The sequence below is a fragment of the Cinclus cinclus genome, chromosome 2 (genome assembly GCF_963662255.1).
Source record: "Cinclus cinclus chromosome 2, bCinCin1.1, whole genome shotgun sequence".
NCBI classification, from domain to species: Eukaryota; Metazoa; Chordata; class Aves; order Passeriformes; family Cinclidae; genus Cinclus; species Cinclus cinclus.
The window spans coordinates 113,625,936-113,648,403 of NC_085047.1; the positions used below are offsets into that span (position 1 = coordinate 113,625,936).

At 41.4% G+C, this 22,468-nt stretch overlaps 1 protein-coding gene across 1 annotated transcript; it reads right to left on the reverse strand.

Moving 5' to 3' along the window:
* Positions 1 to 533: 533 nt before the first annotated feature.
* On the reverse strand, positions 534 to 11,271 carry FAM3B (FAM3 metabolism regulating signaling molecule B). The gene is made up of 8 exons (XM_062515215.1): positions 11,253 to 11,271; positions 6,617 to 6,754; positions 5,725 to 5,848; positions 4,970 to 5,028; positions 3,448 to 3,498; positions 2,715 to 2,802; positions 1,875 to 2,007; positions 534 to 623 (listed from the first exon to the last, which is right to left on the reverse strand). Exons 1-8 carry the CDS (start codon positions 11,269 to 11,271, stop codon positions 534 to 536), a joined length of 702 nt encoding a protein of 233 aa, XP_062371199.1.
* Positions 11,272 to 22,468: the final 11,197 nt, after the last annotated feature.

Below are 22,468 nucleotides of genomic sequence, written 5' to 3' on the forward strand. Positions count from 1 at the left end.
TTTGGCAAAATTATTCAAGTAACTGGATCTTTACATGTTAGCATTTCTATTCTGTGTTGTCAACACCACTAAAATCAGCTGAACAGATGTACCTGCTCTTGCCATAATTTCTGACTGACATCAGAGTAATTTGCTGTATTGCAAGTGATTTTATATTACAATTTAGACTAAGTTCTGTTTGTGTATTAGTATTGAAAGGGAACCAAAAGAAAAGATATACTAAAAGGAAACAAGTAAAACCAAACCCCTAAAAGTATTAATGCTAATGTATACTCACTTTCAAAAATCCTGGCTTTTTATGACTGACTTCCTGAACATTTCAATTCCAAATGAGACTATTTCCACTTCTTATCAAAATACCTATTTGTTTTCAGATTAGAAGAAAACCACAGGGAGGAAAGATAGGGTAAAAACGGTGCATTTGACCTGTTTTACAATTGGTGTTCAGATGCTTATTGAGTTCTGGAGGCAATTTAATAGACTCCTACATATAAAAATATAAAATTGTCTTTATTAATGAGGTATGCATTTGTTCAGATCAGGTTTCTTGGGATACAGCCTTCTATTTGGATTTCAGCTGGCCAGCCTTTGTATCTGTTCTTCGTCTGGTCAGAATGGTTTATCTGTAAAAATAAAATAAATTTAAGAAAAAAAATCAGTATTTAGTTTTTTCTATTTACACACCAGTTTGCCAAACCTTATACAAGAGGGAGGGAGTAATGAAGGAGGACTGGGAAGCTGAGGAGAATGCTACACATCTTGCTTAACATAATGGGTGAAGATTCTGCCAGTTTCTTTCTAACACAGAGTGCTTTATTTATTTCACAGATGTCTGTAATGATATACACTAAATTGTATATCTTTGTCCAGCAGAAGCTCTGAAATGTGAAGAATATTGCAAAAATATTCTCCACCAGCACAAGCAGGGGGTGACCTGCTGGGGAAAAGCTCTGTGGAGAAGGACATGGGGGACAGTGAGCTGTCCATGACCAGCAGAGGCCAAAGAGGCCAAGAGTGTCCTGGGTGCATTGAGAAGAGAATTCCCAGCCCTGGAGGCGCCTCTGGGCTGCTGTGCCCAGCTCTGGCTCCTCAGCACAGCAGGGACAGGAGCTCCTGGAGCTCAGCAAGGGCCTGGAGCATCTCCGTGCCCAGGGAAGGCTGAGGGAGCTGGGGCTGCTCAGCCTGGAGAGGAGCCCCAGCTGGGAGGGGCTGAGCCCTGCCCGTCCCTGGTGTCTGTCTGTCCCTGGCTGTCTGTCCCTGGCTGTCCCTGGCTGTCCCTGTCTGTCTGTCCCCGTGTGCAGGGAGGGCAGAGCAGTCCCAGGCTCTGCTCCAGGGCCCAGCAATGGCCCCAGAGCCACGGGCAGGGACTGAGCCCAGCAATTCCCCCTGCACAGGAGGCACAACTTCTGCCCTGGGCAGTGCCCAGCCCTGAGCAGAGCCCAGAGAGGGGCTGGAGTCTCCTCCCTGGGGATATTCCAGAGCCACCTGGACACAGCCCTGTGCCCTGTGCTCTGGGATGGCCCTGCTGGAGCAGGGAGGTGACACCAGTGACCCACTCTGGTCCCCTCCAGCCTGACCATTCTGTGATCTGGTGATAATCTGGGAAAAGAGCCCTACTGTGAAAGTTCGACATGGCTGTGAAGGGAATCAGCATCATCAAGGGACCTGAACTCTGTGTTGGGTTTTCTCATTTCTGTCTGTCTCAATCACACGACTGGGCTTACAGAAACTGAGCACAACGAGCACAGATGCAAACAGAAATCTCTCTGAAAAACAGTATCTGTAGTCCTCCTGCAACCTGTGGGGAAGTTATTCTCAAAGTTGTTTGTTTTGATATACAGACAAATAAAATGTGAAAATGAAACAAATCTGACCTTTTCTTTTTGGATATTATCTGGCAGCTCGAAGCCTTTGGCAGCTATAAAAACCCAACTTGATCTGAACTTTATATTCTTGATTTCTTTACTTCCCAGTTCTTCTACTAATTTTTTGGCATCATTATTCAACCTAGGAAAATGTAGTGAAAAAATGCATGTTAAAATTTCAGGATGTGAATAATTATATAAAAGATTATGGCTGATTCATGCTTTACAATCAGCATTAAGCCTGCAGAAGCAAAAATGAGATTAAATAGTCCTGAGAACTATGGTGGTAGCATGACACTGAATTCACAGTGAGAACTGAATTTATCAAATTTTTCCTTCTCAGTAAGTTCCTGATGTTAATACAACCTGTTTCTAACAGCATAGCAGAAAGGAAAATGTATCTCAAAAACTGTCTGGTGTTTGACAAGGGTGTCAAACATGGATTAAGTCTTTCCTGGATAGTTACCATATCATGAATTCAGCTAAAAACCCCCAAAGATGCAAAAGCACCTGAAGAAACAGATTATGATGTTAGAAAAAATGCAAACTAGAGACATCATAATTGGAGGTGTGGATAAATAACATTTCAGAGTAAAGAAGGCTGTGACCCAGAGGTAACAGCACTGCCCTTTGGGCTGCTTTTAAACGATATAATACCTACCCATCCTAGGGAGCACCAACACACAGAAAAGTGCAATTATGGAAAAGACATGGAATTAAAACTTCTAGACAAGAATTGAGAGAATAACTCCGAGTGTAGAATGGGATTTACCATTCCTTTACACCAATTCACAACGGGAATTTTCCAGCTTTTCACTGCTCTGCCCCTCAGGCTCCATAACCTCCTACCTGGTGCTCCCATCATCATGGGTGGCCATCAGAATGAGGGACCCTTGTGGTGCATTCCTGATGAAATTCATCATCTCCCTTGAGTGGTCTGTGGAGTCAGCCACACAGCTGGTTATTCATGGCACACACATCACATTCCTACTCATGCGTCCATGGTCATGAACATTTTTAAGGAGTCAGGGAATCAGCTTCCAGTGCCTCGGAGCATTCTGGTTTTCCTCAATAATAGGTAAGGAAACTTGGCCATTCAACGTTTAGAAAATGTGTTAAAAGCCATTCTTAAAGTAGATCATCTTTCCAGCCACGTGGAAGGATGTAAAGAGACAGATTAGCAAATTTCTTATGATGATTTTATAACTAAAATAGTACAAGATATGTTGGGGAAAGGAATTATATTAACTGAAGTATCTGGATGTCATATGTGCTTAAGTGCCATTCCTACCAGACTGAAATAATGGACACCAAAGAAAAAGAGAAAACAAAGGGAAAAGAACAAGAATCTTTTTAAAACAGAAAATTAACAATCTCAACCAACAAGAGAAATTCAGCTTTTCAGGCAAAATTTGTCATCCTATCTGGCCAAAGCATATTTTATGAAGACAGCAGCTGTTTGTTTCTAGCTGATCCCTGTTGAGAATACAAGGTCAGACAGCAAAGAGGAGGATAATTACATGAATGTGTCTTTTCTTAATTCTGAAACACTAACAAAAGCTCTATTGAACTATTTCCTTACCGCCTCTCCACATTTCAAAAAAATTTGTCGACCTGAGTTTTCCTGTTTTATCTGTAATTAAAAAAAAGGTCTAAATATGAGCAAATATTATTTTATTCAATCAGCAAACACAGCATTTTCAGCTAAAGCTAGGCATCCCTAATTTTGTGTATTATTTGCCTTCTTTTGTTTCAGTTCTTAAATTGGAAGAAATACGAAATAACAGGTTTAAGATTTGGGGAGAATATTTTATTTCATATAGTCTCTGAATCATCAAATGTGACTACAAAAATTTATTAGTTCTTATTTTAAAGAAAAAATATTTTTTTTTGGTGTGTGCTTCCATGTTTTTATATTTAAAGATACTATAGTAGGTCACAGACATAGATAGGAACATTGGTTAAGCCTATTTGAATGAGCTTAATCCTATTCTGCACAGTGTTTGAGATGTTCAACCTTTCATCCATAAGACACTTATTGAGAACATTCTTATCTTGTCTGATCTAATTAGTGGACATGTAAAAAAATATGTTTTGCTGTAGACTGGTGCAGGATAATGGACAGATTTACCTGCTCCTATTTGCCACCATCTTGCTTGTGCATTTAAGATGAGTATTTCTCCTCTTACTCTCATTTTTAACTCATTTTTGTGTTTTATACCCAGTAAAGATTGTATAATTGTTGGAAAAAAAGGCAGTAGCTAACTGGGGAAAAATTTGGAGCAGATTCTTGTCAGTGGTTAATTTAACCTTCAGCAAAATCATACAAGTTTAGACAAAGTCAAGATCTTGCTTAGCAAAAAAAAAAAAAAAAAGAATAGAAGTGTTTTATGATCAAAGCCAGCTTGACTCTGCCTGTGAACTCCCTTTTTTCCCCCTCCCCCACAAGATTTAGGCATTCATTTTTCCCTGGACCCATTATTAAATACACATCATCACCATTCCCATTCATCTAAATCAAAATTTAGGATTTAGATGCCTCCAAATCCAGAATAAAGCACACCTGCTGCTTCCAGTGGCTTTCACTATAAGCAAATGGCATTTTAATATCAATTAAAATGTGAGTTTGTCTTTCTGTACCCTGAACAAGTCTGGAAAAGGAATTTTTACCATGGCTACACTGTGAGACAGAACTGCAACTCTCAGTTCCTGCTTCCCCTTCATCACTGGAGCAGCAGATACAGTTTATCAAGGACTGTTGCTGAAAGTTGAGTCCTACTGCTGGAGATCACAGATATTCTTATTGTGCTACAAGTCTTTTGTCTAAAAAAATAAACTTACACTACATCTATGTGCACATTTTCTATTCTGTTTTCCTATGCTGATTATGAACTTTGTCTTTTGTTTACCCAGAAGACTGTTTTTATCACACAGATTTGTTTTTCTTACATTAACATGAATCAAGTTTACAATATTTTCCTTTCCCTTCCATACTAGCTGGTAAAAAAACCCCAAAAAACCAAAAAAACAAGCCTCCCAAGAACACTGGTAATTTACTGCAGTACAAAAGTATGTCTTTGTCTAATGTTTTTTCTCTTACTTACAATTCACAATGGCAATGTTTATACCACTTCCAATGTCATCATTCCATTCACTTATAAGCCTGGAATTGAAATAAATACAGTATCAGTAAAATACATCTGTCCAGCAGCTCTGTTGGAAAGTTATGTTCACCAGCGCTAAGTAATTTTCTGATGTTTATGTTTTCTTCAGTTATTTAATTCAAAACTCTATTGTAAACAAGAGCTTAAAACTCTTGCACAGTATATCAGTCAGTTTCCTTCAACCACTCTTTCAAAATGAGTCAGATCAAGAAAATATTTCATACAAGTGCAGCCAGAAAGATAAAGGAGAAAAAAAAAAGCAAACCAAACAAGAATAAGTGGTTTTGTGGCTGTACTCTGTGGATTTTGTCTCCAGGAAAGGTCACAGCAAGGTTTTTAAGTTCTTTCACCTGTCCAGTTTGAAAAGCCATGAAAGAACCAGACTTTCAGAAGGTGCTGAGAAGTCAACATTCTGTAAATCTGCTGTCCTGCACCATGGTAATTAAAAATCCTACTGAAAACTTAACAGCTGTCTGCAGCTTACATAGAAGAACAAATAAAATCACTGGAGATTAGGTAAAAAAAAAAAAAAAAGCAGAAGAAGTAGAGTTAAATACTGTTGGATAAATGCTGAAGATTTCCACCAGACTAGGAGCCCCTGGTGGGAGCTCAGTTGCTGCTGCTGAACCAAAGCCAAGCACCTTTGCTTGCAGTACAAAGCACTTGCTAAGGTGTAAAGTTAGATTGGTACTCACTGCTCATCCTCAAAACAAATTTTAGCCCTCCTCTGTTTGCCACCGCCGCTGAGGATGCGATAGGCGAAGTTCCCTGGCGGGCAGGGAGACCAGTGGTCACACTTCTGCCTTTTGGGGGCTGGGGCTGCAAGAGCAAAGGTGAGGAAAAATGTTTTATTGGATTCCGCGTGAACGATTTCTACGTGGGATGAATCCCCTCAAGTCAACGTGATAAACTCAAACATCTGAACACAGAATCCTGGAAGTTCTTTGGGATCGTGGCAAATTCATCATAGGTTTGTTAGGGCTGGAAGTTACCACTGATTTCCAAACAGGTAAAATTGAAAATACCTTAATTATTACCTGCTATTCCACATAACAGGAAACAAGGGCTACAAGGATGAAGGTGGTTTCCTATCAACAGCTTGAAGTGCATAGCTATCACTCTTATTTTAAGCCCTTTTTTTTACACAATAACTTAGTCATACAATGACAAAAATATACCCATTAAACCACCTGGTCAGAGTAGAGCCAAAAAATAATGAGAACTTACTCACAAAGTTTAGTTGGTGGTTCAGCTGTTTATCATAAATATAAAATACATGTAATAGAACCAAAGCTGCAGCTTTGCACTTGATGCCAGCAAACAAAGAAGGTGCTCTTACATCAGTGTTCAATTAATTACCTTTGTACACTTGCAAAAATAGGCTGACATTGAGTTTCTTCAAAAACAGTGTCTAAGAAAAAGTTCAGCTTTGCTTTAATTAACTTTACAGTCACCTTCATTCTTATAATAGCACATACCAAATAATTTCTTAGCTAACAAGCCATTTGTCATTTAGCATATAAATACACAATATCAGCTACAGTACAAGAAAAAAAGAAAAGGAAATAAATAAATACAACTACACACCTCTCAACACTGGTTTCTTTCCAATCTCTTGAAGTGCTTCAATAGATATTGCATTTTGGGGTACATGAGCAGCAGCAAAGTATCCCAAATACCAAGCAGCCAAGGAAATCAACAGGAATCCGAAAAATCTAAGAATGGCTGTGAAGGGGGAAACAAAAAAATAAAAAACAAACAAACAAAACAAAAACAACACACAAAGACATTAAAAATGTTTTCATAGCGGCACAAAAAATCTTTGTAATTTTTTCTGTCATTGCTACCTGAACTGGCTGTTTTTTGTCTGACTCACTCTGCTAACCTCAGCCTTTAGAGATGTGGCAGTAGAGTATTTGTTGCATTCTGATACAGGACAACTCCTTTTGTTTCTAAAACTATCTTCAAGCAGAAAATTCCCCTCAATACTCCCTTCAATCCATATCCATAATACCTCAAAGAAACATGAAGTTTAACTCAGTCCTAGTAGGATTTTGACTCTGAAAAGTGAGTACAAGATGCTACAGAGGTGTTCTGCAGTCACTCTTGACTTTTTTGAGATGTGCAAACACTCCAGGAATGGTTTTAAATGCTGACCAAACAGAGAATTCCCTGCACCCACGTTTTCAACATGCTGGGTTAAAAGAGCAGAAATCCGTTTCACACAATGAGCTCTGACTGCATTCAGAGAATCACAGAATAATCTGGGTTGGAAGGGACCCTCTAAATTAATCTAATTTGACCTCCTTTCAGTGAGCAGGGAAATCTTCCACTGCATCAGGCTGCTCAGAGCCCTGTCCAGCCTGGCCTTGGGTATAACCAGGGATGGGGCAGCCACCACATCCCTGGATAACCTGTGCCAGTGTTTTACCACCCTTGTGAAAAACTTCCTCCTCATATTGAATATCAGCTTTTCCTCAACACCAGAAGTGCTATCAGGCTTTCCTGACGAAATACAGCACCTAATTTACGATGCAAAACAAGGAAGTATCACAGTGCAGTAGTGGAACAGGCTCTTTTAGAGGCATAAGTCACTTCCTGATCTGCAGAGAACCATCCTTGAAAACAAGGATCTGTTAGAGTGGAAAAAAAGAAAATTATTCCTTTTATAGTCCAGAAAGCTGAGCTCAATGGGACCAATGTCCAAAATGTGTAATATGTTTACTTTGCCAGCCCTCTAGAAAATATCTTGTATTATCTAGTCTGAATCTTCCTTATAACAGCTTATAACATGAAGATTTCTGCCCTACCCTTCCTCTAAAATAAAGCCAAATTTTTCACTTGTCCTCCTCAAGTCCTGCCACTCCTGTGAATTCTGCCCAATTGGTCTGCATCCAAATTCTGAAAAATTCTGTAGAATGAACACACTGGTCCAACACAGACATTCCTGAGCCTTTACTTCTGGATATTCATGCCAGAAGGAACTTTGATAATTTTTTTTTTTTCTGTAAGAGAAGACTTTATTCACTCAGGGTCGGTTGATAATCCATCATAAAGACAGAATTTTTCCTCTCTAGCTATTCCTATTTGTAGTTGTCCATGTGTTTACTCCTGCATTGTCCCAGCTTTAAAAATAAAAAGCCCAATTAAACATTGCAGAAACATTTGTGTGACTCCAGGGAAAATATTGTGAGAAACTTGCTGTGTTTTCCTCAAAGGATTAAGATTGAGAAACTAATATAATGGATCTTCAGATACTATAAATTTCCCTAAATATCCATGAGAAATCTCTCACTCTGCCACGAGTAGTAGTGCAGATCCACACTAAAATAATATTGAAATAACTGTGACATTTCATTTGTGCAGTGCTGCTGGAAACAAGCAGAATGACACCAACCTTTGCTCTTTTTCAATACTAAAAAAAAGTTACCAGATTTATACACAAAATATATTTAATTCATAAAGAAGGCCAACTCACAAGTTCCAAAGACAAAACCCAGGAAGAATGAAGTGAAAATAACAATTTTATTGAGAGATTTCATTGACTATTTTTGGGGAGGGGATGGAGCATGGTGCATTGCAAAGATCTATGGGAGCACCAGCCAGGTTTTGTTTTGCTCATGCCACAGTTAGCTTGGCAGGTTTACCTTTACAATGTATTTTTCATCATTATTATGGAGGAACTCTGCTGCAAAACAGACTCAATAATGCTGCCTTTACATAAATAGAGTACAAATTCCAAATTTGTAATATGTAACGAAGTACAAATGTCTAACTGCTGCTATGCCTGATGTTATTCCCTGGTGAGTGGGAAAATCATGGAACAGATCATCCCGAGTGTGATCACATGGCACAAACAGGATAAGCAAGGGATCAGCACGGGTTTAGGAAAGGCAGGTCCTGCCTGACCAACCTGGTCCTTATGAGCAGGTGACTCCCCTGGGGGATGCAGGAAAGGCTGTGGATTTGTGTCCCTGGACTTCAGCCAAGCCTTTGGCACCATCTCCACAGCATCTCCTGCTAAAGCTGCGGCCATGGGCTTGGATAGGTGCATCTTCCCTGGGTTAGGAATTTTCTGTATGCCTGGAGGGTGGTGGGGATGGTGTGCCACCCAGCTGGTGGTCACTCACCAGTGGTGTCCCCCAGGATCAGTTCTGGGGCCAGTCAGGTTCACTGTCTTTACTGATGATCTGGGTGAGGGGATCAAGGGCACACAGTCAGTTTGCAGACAACACAAAGTTGGGTGGGAGTGTTGATCTGCTGGAGGGCAGGAAAGCTCTGCAGAGGGATCTGGACAGGTAGGATGGATGGAATGAGGCTTGGAGCAGGAATAGTGTGGCCACAGGAGCAGGACTCACCATACTGGGCACTGGTGAGGCTACACCTCAAATCCCGTGTTCAGTTCTGGGCTACTCACTACAAGAAAGACATTGAGGGGCTGGAGTGTGCCAGAAAGGAGCTGAGGAAGGGGCTGGAGCCCCAGGAGGGGCTGAGGGAGCTGGGAAAGGGGCTGAGCCTGGAGAAAAGGAGGCTCAGGGGGGACCTTGTGGCTCTGCACAACTCCCTGACAGGAGGGACAGGGAGGGGGGGTTGGGCTCTGCTCCAGGGAACAGGGACAGGAGCAGAGGGAACGGCCTCAGGCTGGGCCAGGGCAGGCTCAGCTGGGACAGCAGCAGGAATTTCCCCATGGAAAGGGTGCTCAGGCCTTGGCAAGAGCTGCCCAGGGAGGTTTGCAGTGCCCATCCCTGGAGAAGTTCAAGAAACAGCTGGATGTGGCACTCAGTGCTACTCTGTAGTTCACAGGGTGGTGATCAGTCAAGGGTTGGACTCAATGATCCTGGAGATTTTTCCCAGCATAAATAGTTTTGTGATTCTATAATATACTCTATCTCCGACTTAGAACACAAGCTTCTTAAGCAACATTTACCAAGTCTCCTGCGCAGTTTGTACTTGGCTCTCAAAACTCACAGAATATTTCCACTGTCAACCAACTTTTGGCTTTGCTTTCTGGGACTCAGAAGGCATCAAGAGACTTCAGTGACCCGAACTGCTGGGTCCAGCTGGCTCTCTTAGGTTTACTAAGGTTATTTATCCTGCACATTCATTTTTGGGTTTCTCCACAGCTACGTGCAAACCTTTTCACAGTTAAGTGAAGCCATAAACTCAAGATAGTGAAGAGAGCTTAACACTTGTGATTAAGCAATTAAGAGTTAATAAAGCACAAAGTCCAGCCTGCATGCAGGAAAGTCAAACTCTGCTTTTGCTGGTATTGGAGGCTGTGGCTGCTCAGCACCAAGGAGCAGTGTGGGGACAGGGAGTGCAGAGGTGTTGCTGTGCCTCCCTCTCTGCATTTCTGCCACAGAGGAGCTCCCTGAGAGTTACAGCTGTGCCACTGTCATGAGCAGAGACCCTCAGCAATAGTCACAGCGCCAGGCACAGAAGGTGGCAGAGAGAAGCCAGGAGGAAGAGCAGTCAGGATGGAGGTGTGGCAGGATATGTAAAACAGCAGAGCGTAAGGAAAAGGTGAGAGAATCCCAGAGTATCTATTTCAGACTTTTATTCCGAGTTTAGAGGGACTCACACTTAAAAAGTTTAAATTAAAATTTCCGAGTGTAAAGGGATCCACAAGGATCATCCAGTCTCCCAGCACAAGACATCCCAACAATCCCAATCTGTGCCTGAGAGCATTGTCCAAACGCTCCTTGAGCTCCGGCAGGTTCAGGGCTCTCCTCTGCCCTGGGGAGCTGCTCCAGCGCCCGACCACCTCCGGGTGAAAAACCTCTCCTGATATCCAACCTAAACCTCCCCTGAGGAGATTCCTGCCATTCCCTCGGCTCCTGCGTCAGCACTCCCACCTTTCAGCAGCTCCCAGTTTCCCTTGTGCCCCAAGGTGCCCCTTGGCAGCCGCTAAACCCCTAAACGATCCCAGCATTGGGTTATTCTGTGTTTAGCTGGCTCCAAACCCCCAGGCAGCCACACCGCATACACACCCACCGCACGCAGCTGGGCTTGAACAGAGGAAAACGCCAAGAAAAGGAATCTGTTTAAGACTCGAGCATGAATTATTCCAGACTAGGAGCTGGGTGTTGAGCCGGCATCAGGCCTCTCTCCCCTTCCCCTTTCCCTTCCCCTTTCCCTTCCCCTTTCCCTTTCCCTTCCCCTTCCCCTTGGCGAGGGGGGGTCTCATCCCGCCCGGAGCAGCTCCGGGGCTCATCCTACTCACACTGCCGGGTTAGCTTCATTATTCCTCCACCTCCTCCTCCTCTTTCTCCTCGTCCCTCTCCCGGCCTCCCCCTGCCAGCACCGGGAAGGGGAGCGGCCGCCTGTCAGCGCCGCACCGCCCGGGTTAAAGTTGAAGAACTTTATTCTCCGCAGAGAGCACCCAACTGGCCTGCGGGACAGAGGGAGGGCTCGTATGCCACTCATCAGCCCGTTCGGAAAGCTGGAATTGCTTCCTCTCCTCTCCTCTCCTCTCCTCTCCTCTCCTCTCCTCTCCTCTCCTCTCCTCTCCTCTCCTCTCCTCTCCTCTCCTCTCCTCTCCTCTCCTCTCCTCTCCTCTCCTCTCCTCTCCTCTCCTCTCCTCTCCTCTCCTCTCCTCTCCTCTCCTCTCCTCTCCTCTCCTCTCCTCTCCTCTCCTCTCCTCTCCTCTCCTCTCCTCTCCTCTCCTCTCCTCTCCTCTCCTCTCCTCTCCTCTCCTCTCCTCTCCTCTCCTCTCCTCTCCTCTCCTCTCCTCTCCTCTCCTCTCCTCTCCCCCATGACCAGGAAATGTCCCACTACATCAGGTTACTCAGGCTTTGGACACTTCCAGGGATGGGGCAGTGCTCCACTACCCTCACAGTGAGGAATTTCTTCCTAATATCCAATCTAAACCTACTCTCTTTGAGTTTGGATCCATTCTGCAGATGAACCAGTTACTTTTGGGCCTGTTGAACCCACCCCAGGGTTTGTCCCTTTGAAGACCCCTCCTTCTTTTTCCAGCCCTCGTCCCAGCGTTGGGATGATACAATTTCCATCACGAGCTCCAGCCCAGCCTTGGTTCATCTTTTCTTGTGTACCAGGTGTTGTGCACCATCATCTGGAGGTTTCCTTACTGCTGGGGTAGCTGGGTCAGTAATTTTCATTTAGAAAATCACTAGTCTGTGATTCTGCAGTTACCCTTAAAACCTCTCAGATTTAGTTTCCACTAAGCTCTTTCATTCCCTCTGCCTCTAATGATGCACAGGAATTATATTTAGCTCAGCAAACAGATGAATAAAATCCTGCAGGGGCTCGTATAGGAACACAGTGGGGCTTTTGCATTCCTCTCAGGACACTCCTGAGAGCTGTAAATATTTCCAGTCCCTGAAGGAGTGGTGTTTCTTGTCCTTTTCTGCGAGTGGGATATTATAATAGCCTGTAAATTGCAGGTAAAACCTAAGGGAGTAATTGCTGCTGGTTATTTTCAAATGTATCGGAGCTCGCAATTGAAAAAAGCAACGTCCCATAAAACCTGGGTGTGTGAATAATTAAACAAGTAACAGGGGACAAATAAAACTTAAGGAATGAGAAGCGTAGGACAGAAAGGAAAAAGAGTTATGAGATGGCAAGAGCAAGTTGAGGACAACATTAGTCTGGCATACTTTTTAAAATATGCAATTATTTCTGCAGGAAGTGTTATCCTGCAAGCTGGCACAACAGAAAATGATGCCTCTGTTGATAAATGATTGAAACTGTTGAAGACTGCACTTCTAGACCTTAAAGTAACAATGATTCAGCTCTAGGCCCGAAACATTGTGTGGTAATGAAAAATTCCTCTATTTTTAATAAAGCAAGGAATATTAACTAGGACTTGGGATAATCTCATTCTGAAATAAATCTATTGTGTGAGTAGTGGTGGGTCACAGATTCCATAGAGAAAAATTTTAAGCCCTTTAGGATCTTTGTCACCACCTCAATACACTGAAAAAACCACTTCACTGGCCATCAGTGTCTATTGGAAAAAAATGAAATTTTACCTTCTTTTACCCACAAGAAAAGTGTAGCAGGTTACTTTTCATTATTGCCTAAAGTACATGGAAGGACACCCAGGCATTTGCTACAAATTCTGGTTTTCTGGCATGCCAAATCCCAGGGATCCAGTGGCTGAGGGGATTTTAAGTGCCTAAGGAAGAGGAAACTCTTAAAATGTTTTACTTAGCTATCTCAGTTTTGTATCTGCAAAAAAAAAAAAAAAGTGACACTTCTTTTTTTAGTGATTAATCAAAGATGTGCGGTGCAGAACCCTTCTGAAAGATCATTTCTGATTTCATCCTGCAAACATTCATTCCATAATTCGATAACTTAGAGAAAAATTTACAAAATATTAAACTGCACTCTCAATTCCTGTGTGGCTGTAAGACCATTTGGTGAGCAGCAGGACAGGAAATCTACTCGGGAAACAAATGACACTGAATGGAGCAGGTGAATGCACCTACAAGGTGTTATTGTTATCCCAAAATCCAGACAGCAGAAGAAGTTTATGGTCTAACACTGTTAAAACTACAGCAGCAAGTTCCTGCTTGCCCTTTGAGCCACAGCACCAACGGAGAGATTTTCCACATCCACCTCACTTGACTAACAAATGAGAAAAAGCGTCATTCCAGCCCTCATAATAATTTAATTTATGTGTTTTCTGCTTGCCCACAAATGGCCAGCAGTGGATTTTCAATCCTGCCAGGACAAGTTCAAAGAATTTAATGATTTAAAACAGAGGCAGAGTTTGCAAGGCAGGGAGAGAACTCTGGACTAAATCTTTGCTTGTAGAGCCCACAAGAACTCTAAAAAATCTGATTTTTTATATAGAATGTGCAACTGGTGTCTAATTTTACCTAGGACTCAGGGCAGGCAAGAACATGCACATGGATGGCAGGGACAGCAGCGTGGAAGAACAATTATTTAACTCCCCCATAATTCACCATGTGCCTGTGCCATAATTTAACTCTCTCATAATTCACCATGTGCCTGTGCCATAACTCAGCATCCTGTGTGGTGGTGACATGAAGGGGAACATAGAGAAATAGAAATGTAAATGTCTATTGTAATAAAATTACTGTTGATATATTTTTTTTTCTGGTATACCGTTACGAAACCCAGGAGCAAATAGTTCAAAAATATGAGAACTTATTTTGTGGATAAAGTAACTTTCCCCAAGATGAGCAAAAATGGATGATTTAACAAAGGGCAAAAAGCAAGCATTGGTTATTTTCAGCTGATACACTGGAAAACCTGTAAAGCTTGTGAGTCTGGGGCATTGCTGGCCCACAAAGGTGGGGCTAATTTGTGTGGATTTTTTTCTGCTTTGTTAATCCAGAGAAACATGTGGAAAATGTATTTAACTGCACTTCATCCAGATAGAAGATGGATATATCAGCAGTCAAAAATAAATCAGCAGTTAAAAAATCAGTATAAACCACCAGCCTAGAGAATGTTCAAGCTGTCCAACAATAAAAAGAATCTCATTCAATAAGAATACAGAAAGCAATGTGAAATTTACAATTAAAAAGCACTCAAGGGAAAAGTAAATAGTATTCCTACTCACTGTACTTCAGAACAATTCTGGGTGCATGAAAAGACAGAATTTGAAGAATCACAATACCTTGTTTATTCATAGAAAGCAGTCTCATCTAGCTAACTGCTGTAAAAATCCAATACTGTAATATTTGTGTAGGCTCTGGCAGCAGAGATCCCTGTGTTCTTTACAATTATCTGGATTTCTTGAGAAATGCTATTGAATTCCCTAGCCAAACAGATGATGAGTCAATGCAAAGGAGGTATAGGCAAGCAGTACTTGTCAGCCTCTAGAATAAAAAAAAAAAGCAACAACCAAAACTATTTATTTTTAAAGATTTTGTTTTGGTGGAGAAAGGGGAGAATAGTAAATGTTTACTGTTTAAGTGGCCATCAGAGTTACACATTGTACTGGAAAATTACACAGAGCACTTGCATTGCCAACCTTCATGTATTTGTGTACACCTCACTGTCATTATCAAAGAAAAAAAAAGCCATATTCTTGGCAATAAATTCTTACTTTTGTGTTTCACACACAAAAGCTGTTTTGTCCAAACAGGCCAGTTTTCATGGGCAAGGATGAGAAAGAGAAGTGTGGATAAACAGTTTTACAGTTCTGGATTCAATGAGCCTGGAGTCCTGAGGGTGCTCTGAACATGATGGTAATTTCCAGAGCATAAGGAAAGTTTAAGCACAAGACAAAGAACGAAAAGTTGTGAGCAGAGCTGTGCAACAATGGGATTATAGAATGGTTTCGAAGGGACCTTAGAGATCACCATAAAGTTCCAACCCCCTGCCATGGGCAGGGACACCTTTCACTGGGACAGGTTGCTCAGAGCTCCATCCAACACCTGAGCACTGAAAGCGATGCAGCATCCACAAGTTCTGTGCCAGCAGTGGAGAGGCTTCGCTGAACAGCAGAACAGAAATAAGCAAAACCTGACAGCTTTGAAGGAAGAATATTAAACAGTTGGTGCCACTTCATCTTACTTGAGTAATACCTTAAGTTTACAACATACACAACAAATACACTGTGTTGCTTTTAAAAAGCTCAGGGCTTAAAATAATGGACTTTTAAAAGAGGCGTTTAGGTGGAGGGAAGAGGGAGATGATAAACGATCAGAGGACTCTAAGCTAAGGACCTTTGAGGTCGGATATTCGGAAAAGAAAGCGAAAATAACTTCCTAGGGAATTCGGACGGAAGAGCAGGAAGTGCCGAAAGGGCTCCCGGAGCTGGAAAACGCCCCTTGGGCTCCACCTGGCGAGGAGAGAGCGAGGAGCAGGAATTTGGGACAGGGACAGGGATCTGTGTCCCTTCCCCATCCGCATCCCAGGGCAGGAACAGCCCCAGGTATGACCCGAACCATCAGCAGCTTCACCTTCTCAGCTTCCAGAATCTCAGCTCGATTCTGCCCTTTCACAAAGAAAAGGTTAAAGCAGGAATATCTGATGCCTTGGGTTTAAGCTTTTATACTTTTCAGAATCTCTGCTGCTCAGTGTGTTACTCTGAAACTTCATATTAGGTGTTAGTAAGATCTCTTCACAGGGTAGTGAGGCAAAACAATTCCTTTCTAGTTAGAGAATCAAGGACAACTGGTACCTAAAAAGCAGAAACAACAGTGAGGGAAAGGGAGCAAGCCACAGGGCTGAGACTTCATCGCCTGGGGCTGTGGTTGGATAATTAACCCTAAGATGTAGATGAATCAAAACTTATAAAAGTGTAAAAACTCGTGACCAGGATCCATCATGGATTTGATTTGGGTGTAGCCCCAGCCAGGCTCTTGCACTGCCCAAGGTGTATCCTTTCAATAAATACCTGTTTTATTCCTTTTGCTCTGTCTAGGCTCTGTTCCAGGTCAGCCTTTCCAGGCAACAATCTGTGATTCGGAAATAAGCCAGAAAAAAAAAAAAAAAATCACCCCAGAGCTAAACTTGGCTGCCTCCCCCTCCTGCCAGGGTCAGATGGGATCTACAGCAGCTCTGCTCTCCCCCCAGAGCTACAGCCAGAAGTTGGAATTGAGAGTCACAGGATTTGAAATTTGGACGGATATAATTTATCAGCTTTGAAATTCATCATAACAGGATTTAAAAAGACACACAGAATAGGTTGAAATAATTAATCATTTATTTTACGCAGCATAAAATCTGATTTTTTACATAGTGTTTATCTGAAAATGGCAAGACCTGAAAGTACAAAGTATCAAGTTCTGGAAAATTGAGTAATGAGGCTTGACAGTAAGTGGGATAGAGATCCTAACATAACCTGAAGATTGAGTTAGAAAGACTATACCCTTTTTTGTTTTTTTCAAAATTTGGATCCCATTTTCTTTTCAGTCAATGCTAAAAAACATTGTCTAATTAAAACAAAACAACAGGTGAAGAAATGCCTCTATAAGTTGGAATAATTTCCTTAAAGGTGAAATCATTTCCACACTTCCTGAAAAACTATCACATAACAGTTCATGTAGTGTTAAAAGCCTTAAAAGATCTCTGCACCTCCATATAAAATTTGCAATAAAAAATGTGAACTGCCTGTTTCAGGTAAGTCTTAAACACTGAACTTTGTATAGTTTATGCACACACAGAGTATTGGCTACCAAAGCAATTTTCCCCAGCACATATTGCAGTAATCCACGCCTTTGTGCTATCAAGAAATTGTCAGTTGTCTTCTTATTACCTCTAAACATTCTTAACTCCATTTTTTTTTTTTTTACCGTAGAATTTTCTAAAGGACAACCATGCTGAAAATACAGCCATTTAAACATTGAGCTCTATAACCCCTCTCTGAAAACACAGGATTAAACATGCCCTTTCCCTCATCAGAGAGGGATGGGATGAGAGGATTGTTACAAACTATGTCCTGTATTCAAGTGTTTTTCCTAAATACACATTGCTGCAAAATCAGGGCAAACTCAGTTGCTCAGCTGGAGTTGTTTTTAGGAGAAAAAATTTCACTGATGGAGCTCTCACAGCTCCTTGTGGCCCTCCTCTCCACTCCTGTACTTCCTGAGGATGGAGAAAAAGGAGAATATACAGGACCAGGGCATATTTCCAAGTGGGATGTGAAAGAAGTGCAGGGAACGTAGTCAAATGCACAGAGGAGTTCTTGGCACACAATTCAGGGACCATTGGCACAGGTAAAGTTCTGTCTCCAATTCTTCTCCTAACGGCACTGCAAGTATTTTCAACCCGCATTTTAAAGTGTAAAGGAACTACTTGAAAACAGGTCTGTGATTGGTAAACAAGAAAAATGTGTCTTTTGTTAGAAAGCTGAAAAGGGAAAATGGAAATCTTAATCTTTTAGCAACTTTTTTTTTTTGGGGGGGGGGGATGAGGATGAATGGCCTAGAAAACAAACCAGAAAAATCCAACCAGCGAATTAGTAGGACAGCAGCTATACTAAAATATATTTAAGTGATTGTTATCAATTAGAGAGAGAGAGAAAAAAAGAGAGCACTTATTGAGGGCTACTTCTTTTTAAATTCTAAAATTACCTTTTGTGTTTTAATTTTTGGCTAGCTCAAAAGAAATTCTGCGTGTGCCTTCACGATGTAATCTAAATTTCCCCGTATTTCAAAGACTACCTGACCACAAAGATCCAGCCATATAGAAGCCATTTTTATATTAGTACTGCACAGGCACTGACATCAGCATGTTTTGTGATTTCCTGTCCTGCTGCTTACAAATGCCACTGCTGGGGGTGAGAAACAGTGTTGTGTGCACCGGTACATGGAGAGGGGAACGTTCAGCACCTAAAGCTGATTGTGCCCTGTGTTCACCTGCGAGTGTGTAATTCCCAGCAGCACCAAAAGGCACCTTGGAGTGCTGGTTTCCAAAATATTGAGGCAAGTGGAGCCTTGCCAAAGGAAATGGGGACTGTTGGATGTTGCACCTACAGCAGCTTCTCAGCAGCTGCTGTCTCTCTGTGTTTTGGATCCATCTCACCCAGGGGTTTGGCTGAAGCCAAGTATTTCTGCTAGCATTCCCAAAGAGCCATAACCAGCCTGCTGGATTACTCACAAGCCTGGATTAGCATCTAATTAAACCTCAGAAGCCAGCAAATCTAACTGGCTCAGAAGATTGCTTGTATCCCATTACCAGCCTGTCTTCACTTCTCTCAACAGCAGCAAGGACTTCAGCAACCAGAAATGAACAATTTATCAACCAGAGAGTCAAGTTTGACAGGAACTAATGTCTTGGCAAAACATACAGCCTTTTCTGAAAAGGATCAATCTGTTATGCTCTTGAAATTTTTAATGAAGCTAAAGGCATCCTATTTATTTTTCTTTCTGTAATTCCCTTTAATTGCACCTCCATAGGTCACATCATTACACTGCTCATATTGCTATTTTATATTCATGTCTGAGATGAGGATATGACAACCAACACCAGCCCAGTTGCTGGAAACCCCCACAGAAATCAAAGAAACTTCCAGCAGCACAACTATTTTGTAATACTGGAAAATTTAAAGATCTCTCTTTCTCTCTCCAAAAATGTGCAGTGCTACACAGCTCTCACAAGGCTTTTAATATTTAAAAGGCAAAGCTTAGTAGACAAAAGGCTCATCCTTCAGTAAGACAAAGCCAGCCAATACACAACAAGGAACTGGGTACTCATAGGTTGGCTTTCGCTGATAAATTTTACAGCTGCTGAGCACAAGAGATACCAAAACCCCTTGATCCATCACCTTTAGGTTGATTCATCATGCACATCCTGAACACAAGCCTTCACCTTAAAAACAGAACAATCCCCTCCACCTAACTTCTTTTACAGCACCTGAACAAAAGCCTTATTAAAATGCTTCATCTATTTGCCTCGGCATTTAAATTGCACCACAAAAACCCCCCATGATAATATTTCTAAAACCCATGGAGGCAGCAGGATAGAATTAACCTATTGCCAGGGCTGGGCTCAGGTTTAACCACTCGAGCTCAAACCACAGCCCCTCAAATCCCTGTGATGGCACCGATGGTACCAAATTACCTGGGAGGCTGCAGCCAGGGGAATGCAGATTTCTGACACTTTCCTGGGACATGGTGTTACATCCCCATCACAGGAGAGCTGGGTCAGCAAGAAATACTGATATTTCTAACAAGGGATGGTTTGGAGGGCTGTGATTTGGAGCATCCTGTCTTCCATAATAAATAAAGGATATTTTCCAGCATCATCATTACTCAGTGCTCTGTTTGTTTGTTTTTTTTTTTTTCTTTTTCACTCCTCTCCCCTCCTTTTATTTCTAAGGTGTGGTTTATTCTTACACCTGAAGTTGGTTAACAGGACCATAATATATCTCACAGCATATATATTTTTTGAAATATATCAGGGAGAGAGATCCCTATGAGTAACCAAGTGACTACACTTGGTTATAGTGTAGTCTATCACTGTGTTTCATCTTCCATACAAAACTGCTCGAGAGCATTATTTTTCTTAATGTGTTGTAGGCTAAAAATGAACCCTCCAGGGTTTCCATTGCTCTCCTTGTTGCCAGAGCAACAAAGCAATGCTCACCTGAATTCCTGCCAGTGTAAGTATCAATTTACAAGCCCAGATGAAGTTTGTGCTGCTCGCAGGTGTCACTCACAGCATTTTTACTACGAGCCACATTTTTAGTGTGAAGGAATGCCAGGAAAACTCAAGAATATATCAGTATTTCATTTGTGCTACTTGGTTATTGGTCCTCTTCATTCAAGGGTTTCCCTAAAAATATCTTGACCAAGGACATTCAAAGGGGAAGGGTAATACTTAAATCTTCTATGTGAAATCCATTGCACTAAGAAGACTTTGTTCACCAGCTCAGAAGAAATCTCATTTAAAAGCCTACTCAGAACTTTTCCCAGTAAATCCCTTCCTAAAACTCTTCATGGTGAGGAGATAGGTGGTTCTGAGGTGAGGGGAGTGGTGATGAAACTTTTTAAGAGCATACAAGTTGTTTTCACTTTCAGAATTGAAAGAGGGTTTGTTGTTTAACACTACCCATCCAAAATCCATGCCGTGTTTCCATGTGAAACAAGTGACAGAAGCAGAACTTCTATTGCCTGCTGTAGAAAAAGAAGGAATACGACTCTGAAGTTATTTGTTATGTGTAAAGCTAAACCCAGGAGGACGATGCGCCTATATTAATAATATCTAATTAAAAGATATTAAGAAAGAGATATGGAAAATAGAATATTGAGAAAACAGCTAAGCTCTATGGCTTATGTAATTCACAATTTTTCTCCTCTTAGCAGCTAAGAGGCAGAGGAAGAAAGGGACAAACTCGAAATCATGTCCTGTTTCCAACTCCAAATTCCATGAGAGATCTTTTTCAGACACTGGATCACAGCATCAATTATTTTACTCTACTGAGCCAAGCAATCTGAAAGTGCAAGAATTGAAAAGAAAGACACAGGCACTTCCAGTTATGCCATGAAAGACATAAGTTAGTTAAAAAAAACCCCACAGTGTTTTATTTTCACACACATGACGTGCACCTTGTAAATGCACCATTCCTGAAAAAAAAAAAAAAAAAAAATCTTTCCTCATTCCATGCAGAGTCAGATGCAGAGGCAGTGTGAATCACAGAGCTATATGAAGGGATTCTGGGCAGAAAATTGTCTAGGCAAGGAATTGGGAAATTCAGAGCTAAGCTTTTTTTTTTCTTTTTTTTTTTTTCATATTTTCCACAGATATGCAAACTGCTCTGCTATCAAAATGCAAAGGAGTATTTTTCCTTTTTCTACATATTAAAAAAATCCTCAGCCTTTCACTATATATCTTTCCAATCCAAACACTTAGGCCAGTGTTACAGAGAAGCCTGCAACTATAGAAAAGAAAAATTGTCCTATCTGCAAAGAAAATACCTCATTCTGACCTCAGCATGATGATCTGCACTTGCAGAATGGAAGCCTGGTCAAATACATTCTGCCCTGCTCTCTCCCACTATTGTTTCCAGTCCCATCACATGTTTGTTTTCAGCCAGGACACAGACACTTCTCATTTGATTGATGCCAAACTGAACACCTCAAGCTGAAAAACAAGCCAGCATAAAGACTTTCACTTCATAGCCTGTCCATAAAGACAGGTACTTCTCCTTTGAATTTCTAGGTTGCTGAGCTCAGCCAAATGAAAACAAACAAAAAAAGGCTTGTCTTTCTTATTTGGTTTCCTTTTTGTTACACGCTCTCTAGAAATACAGCAGAACACACACACCTTGCTTTCTTGTCTGTCCATAAATATGCAGATCAGCCTTTTCTAAATATCAAACTCAGAAAAAAAAAACAACAAAACCCCACACGAGAGGGGAAATGGAAAAGTTTCTTTGTTTTTTTTTTTTTGTGCACAAAATTGGAAAGTCATGAACTATTAATTTTTATAAAATCCCAAAAATTTCAAAGCCAAGTAGTTCCATTTGGTTGTAAGGAGCATCTTTGTGCTTCAGGACCAGTTCTAATCCACACACTCACCAGTGGTAGCATCCTTGTAAATTAAGAGAGGTAGTCTTGTTTTACTCTAAGGCTGAACAAGTTTGTTTCCCAGTTTTCACCACCTTGGACTATTTTGTTACAGCTCTCAGGGAGGGCGACCCTCTTAAATGGCAGCAGTGATCTTAAGGGAAAGAAACCACAAACCAACATTTCTTCATGATGTCCCTTGCTTTTTCTCTGCTGCTTAAGTCTGACTTTTCTCCCTCCCCCACACCATAAGCATAGTTTCAAAATAAACTGATGTAAACAGAAAGCAGTATTCATTTAATGCAATTAATAAAAAAGATTATTCACTTTTTTTTCTCTTTTTCTACAGTCAGGACTTGATTAGTTAGAAAATACTGACAGCTCCTTTTTTTGTGAAAGAGAGACGGGCAATTTTGTTCAGACAGTGGAAGAACATCATGGTGTGGTTTTTATTTTTTTTTCACTTTTTTAGTTTTTTTTTTTT

Coding starts and splice junctions, on each gene's coding strand:
- FAM3B (XM_062515215.1), bottom strand. Junction 2,803..3,447: donor TTTTGAAATGTGGAGAGGCG/GTAAGGAAATAG, acceptor CTGACTCCACAG/ACCACTCAAGGGAGATGATG. Junction 624..1,874: donor ATAATATCCAAAAAGAAAAG/GTCAGATTTGTT, acceptor TTATTTTTACAG/ATAAACCATTCTGACCAGAC.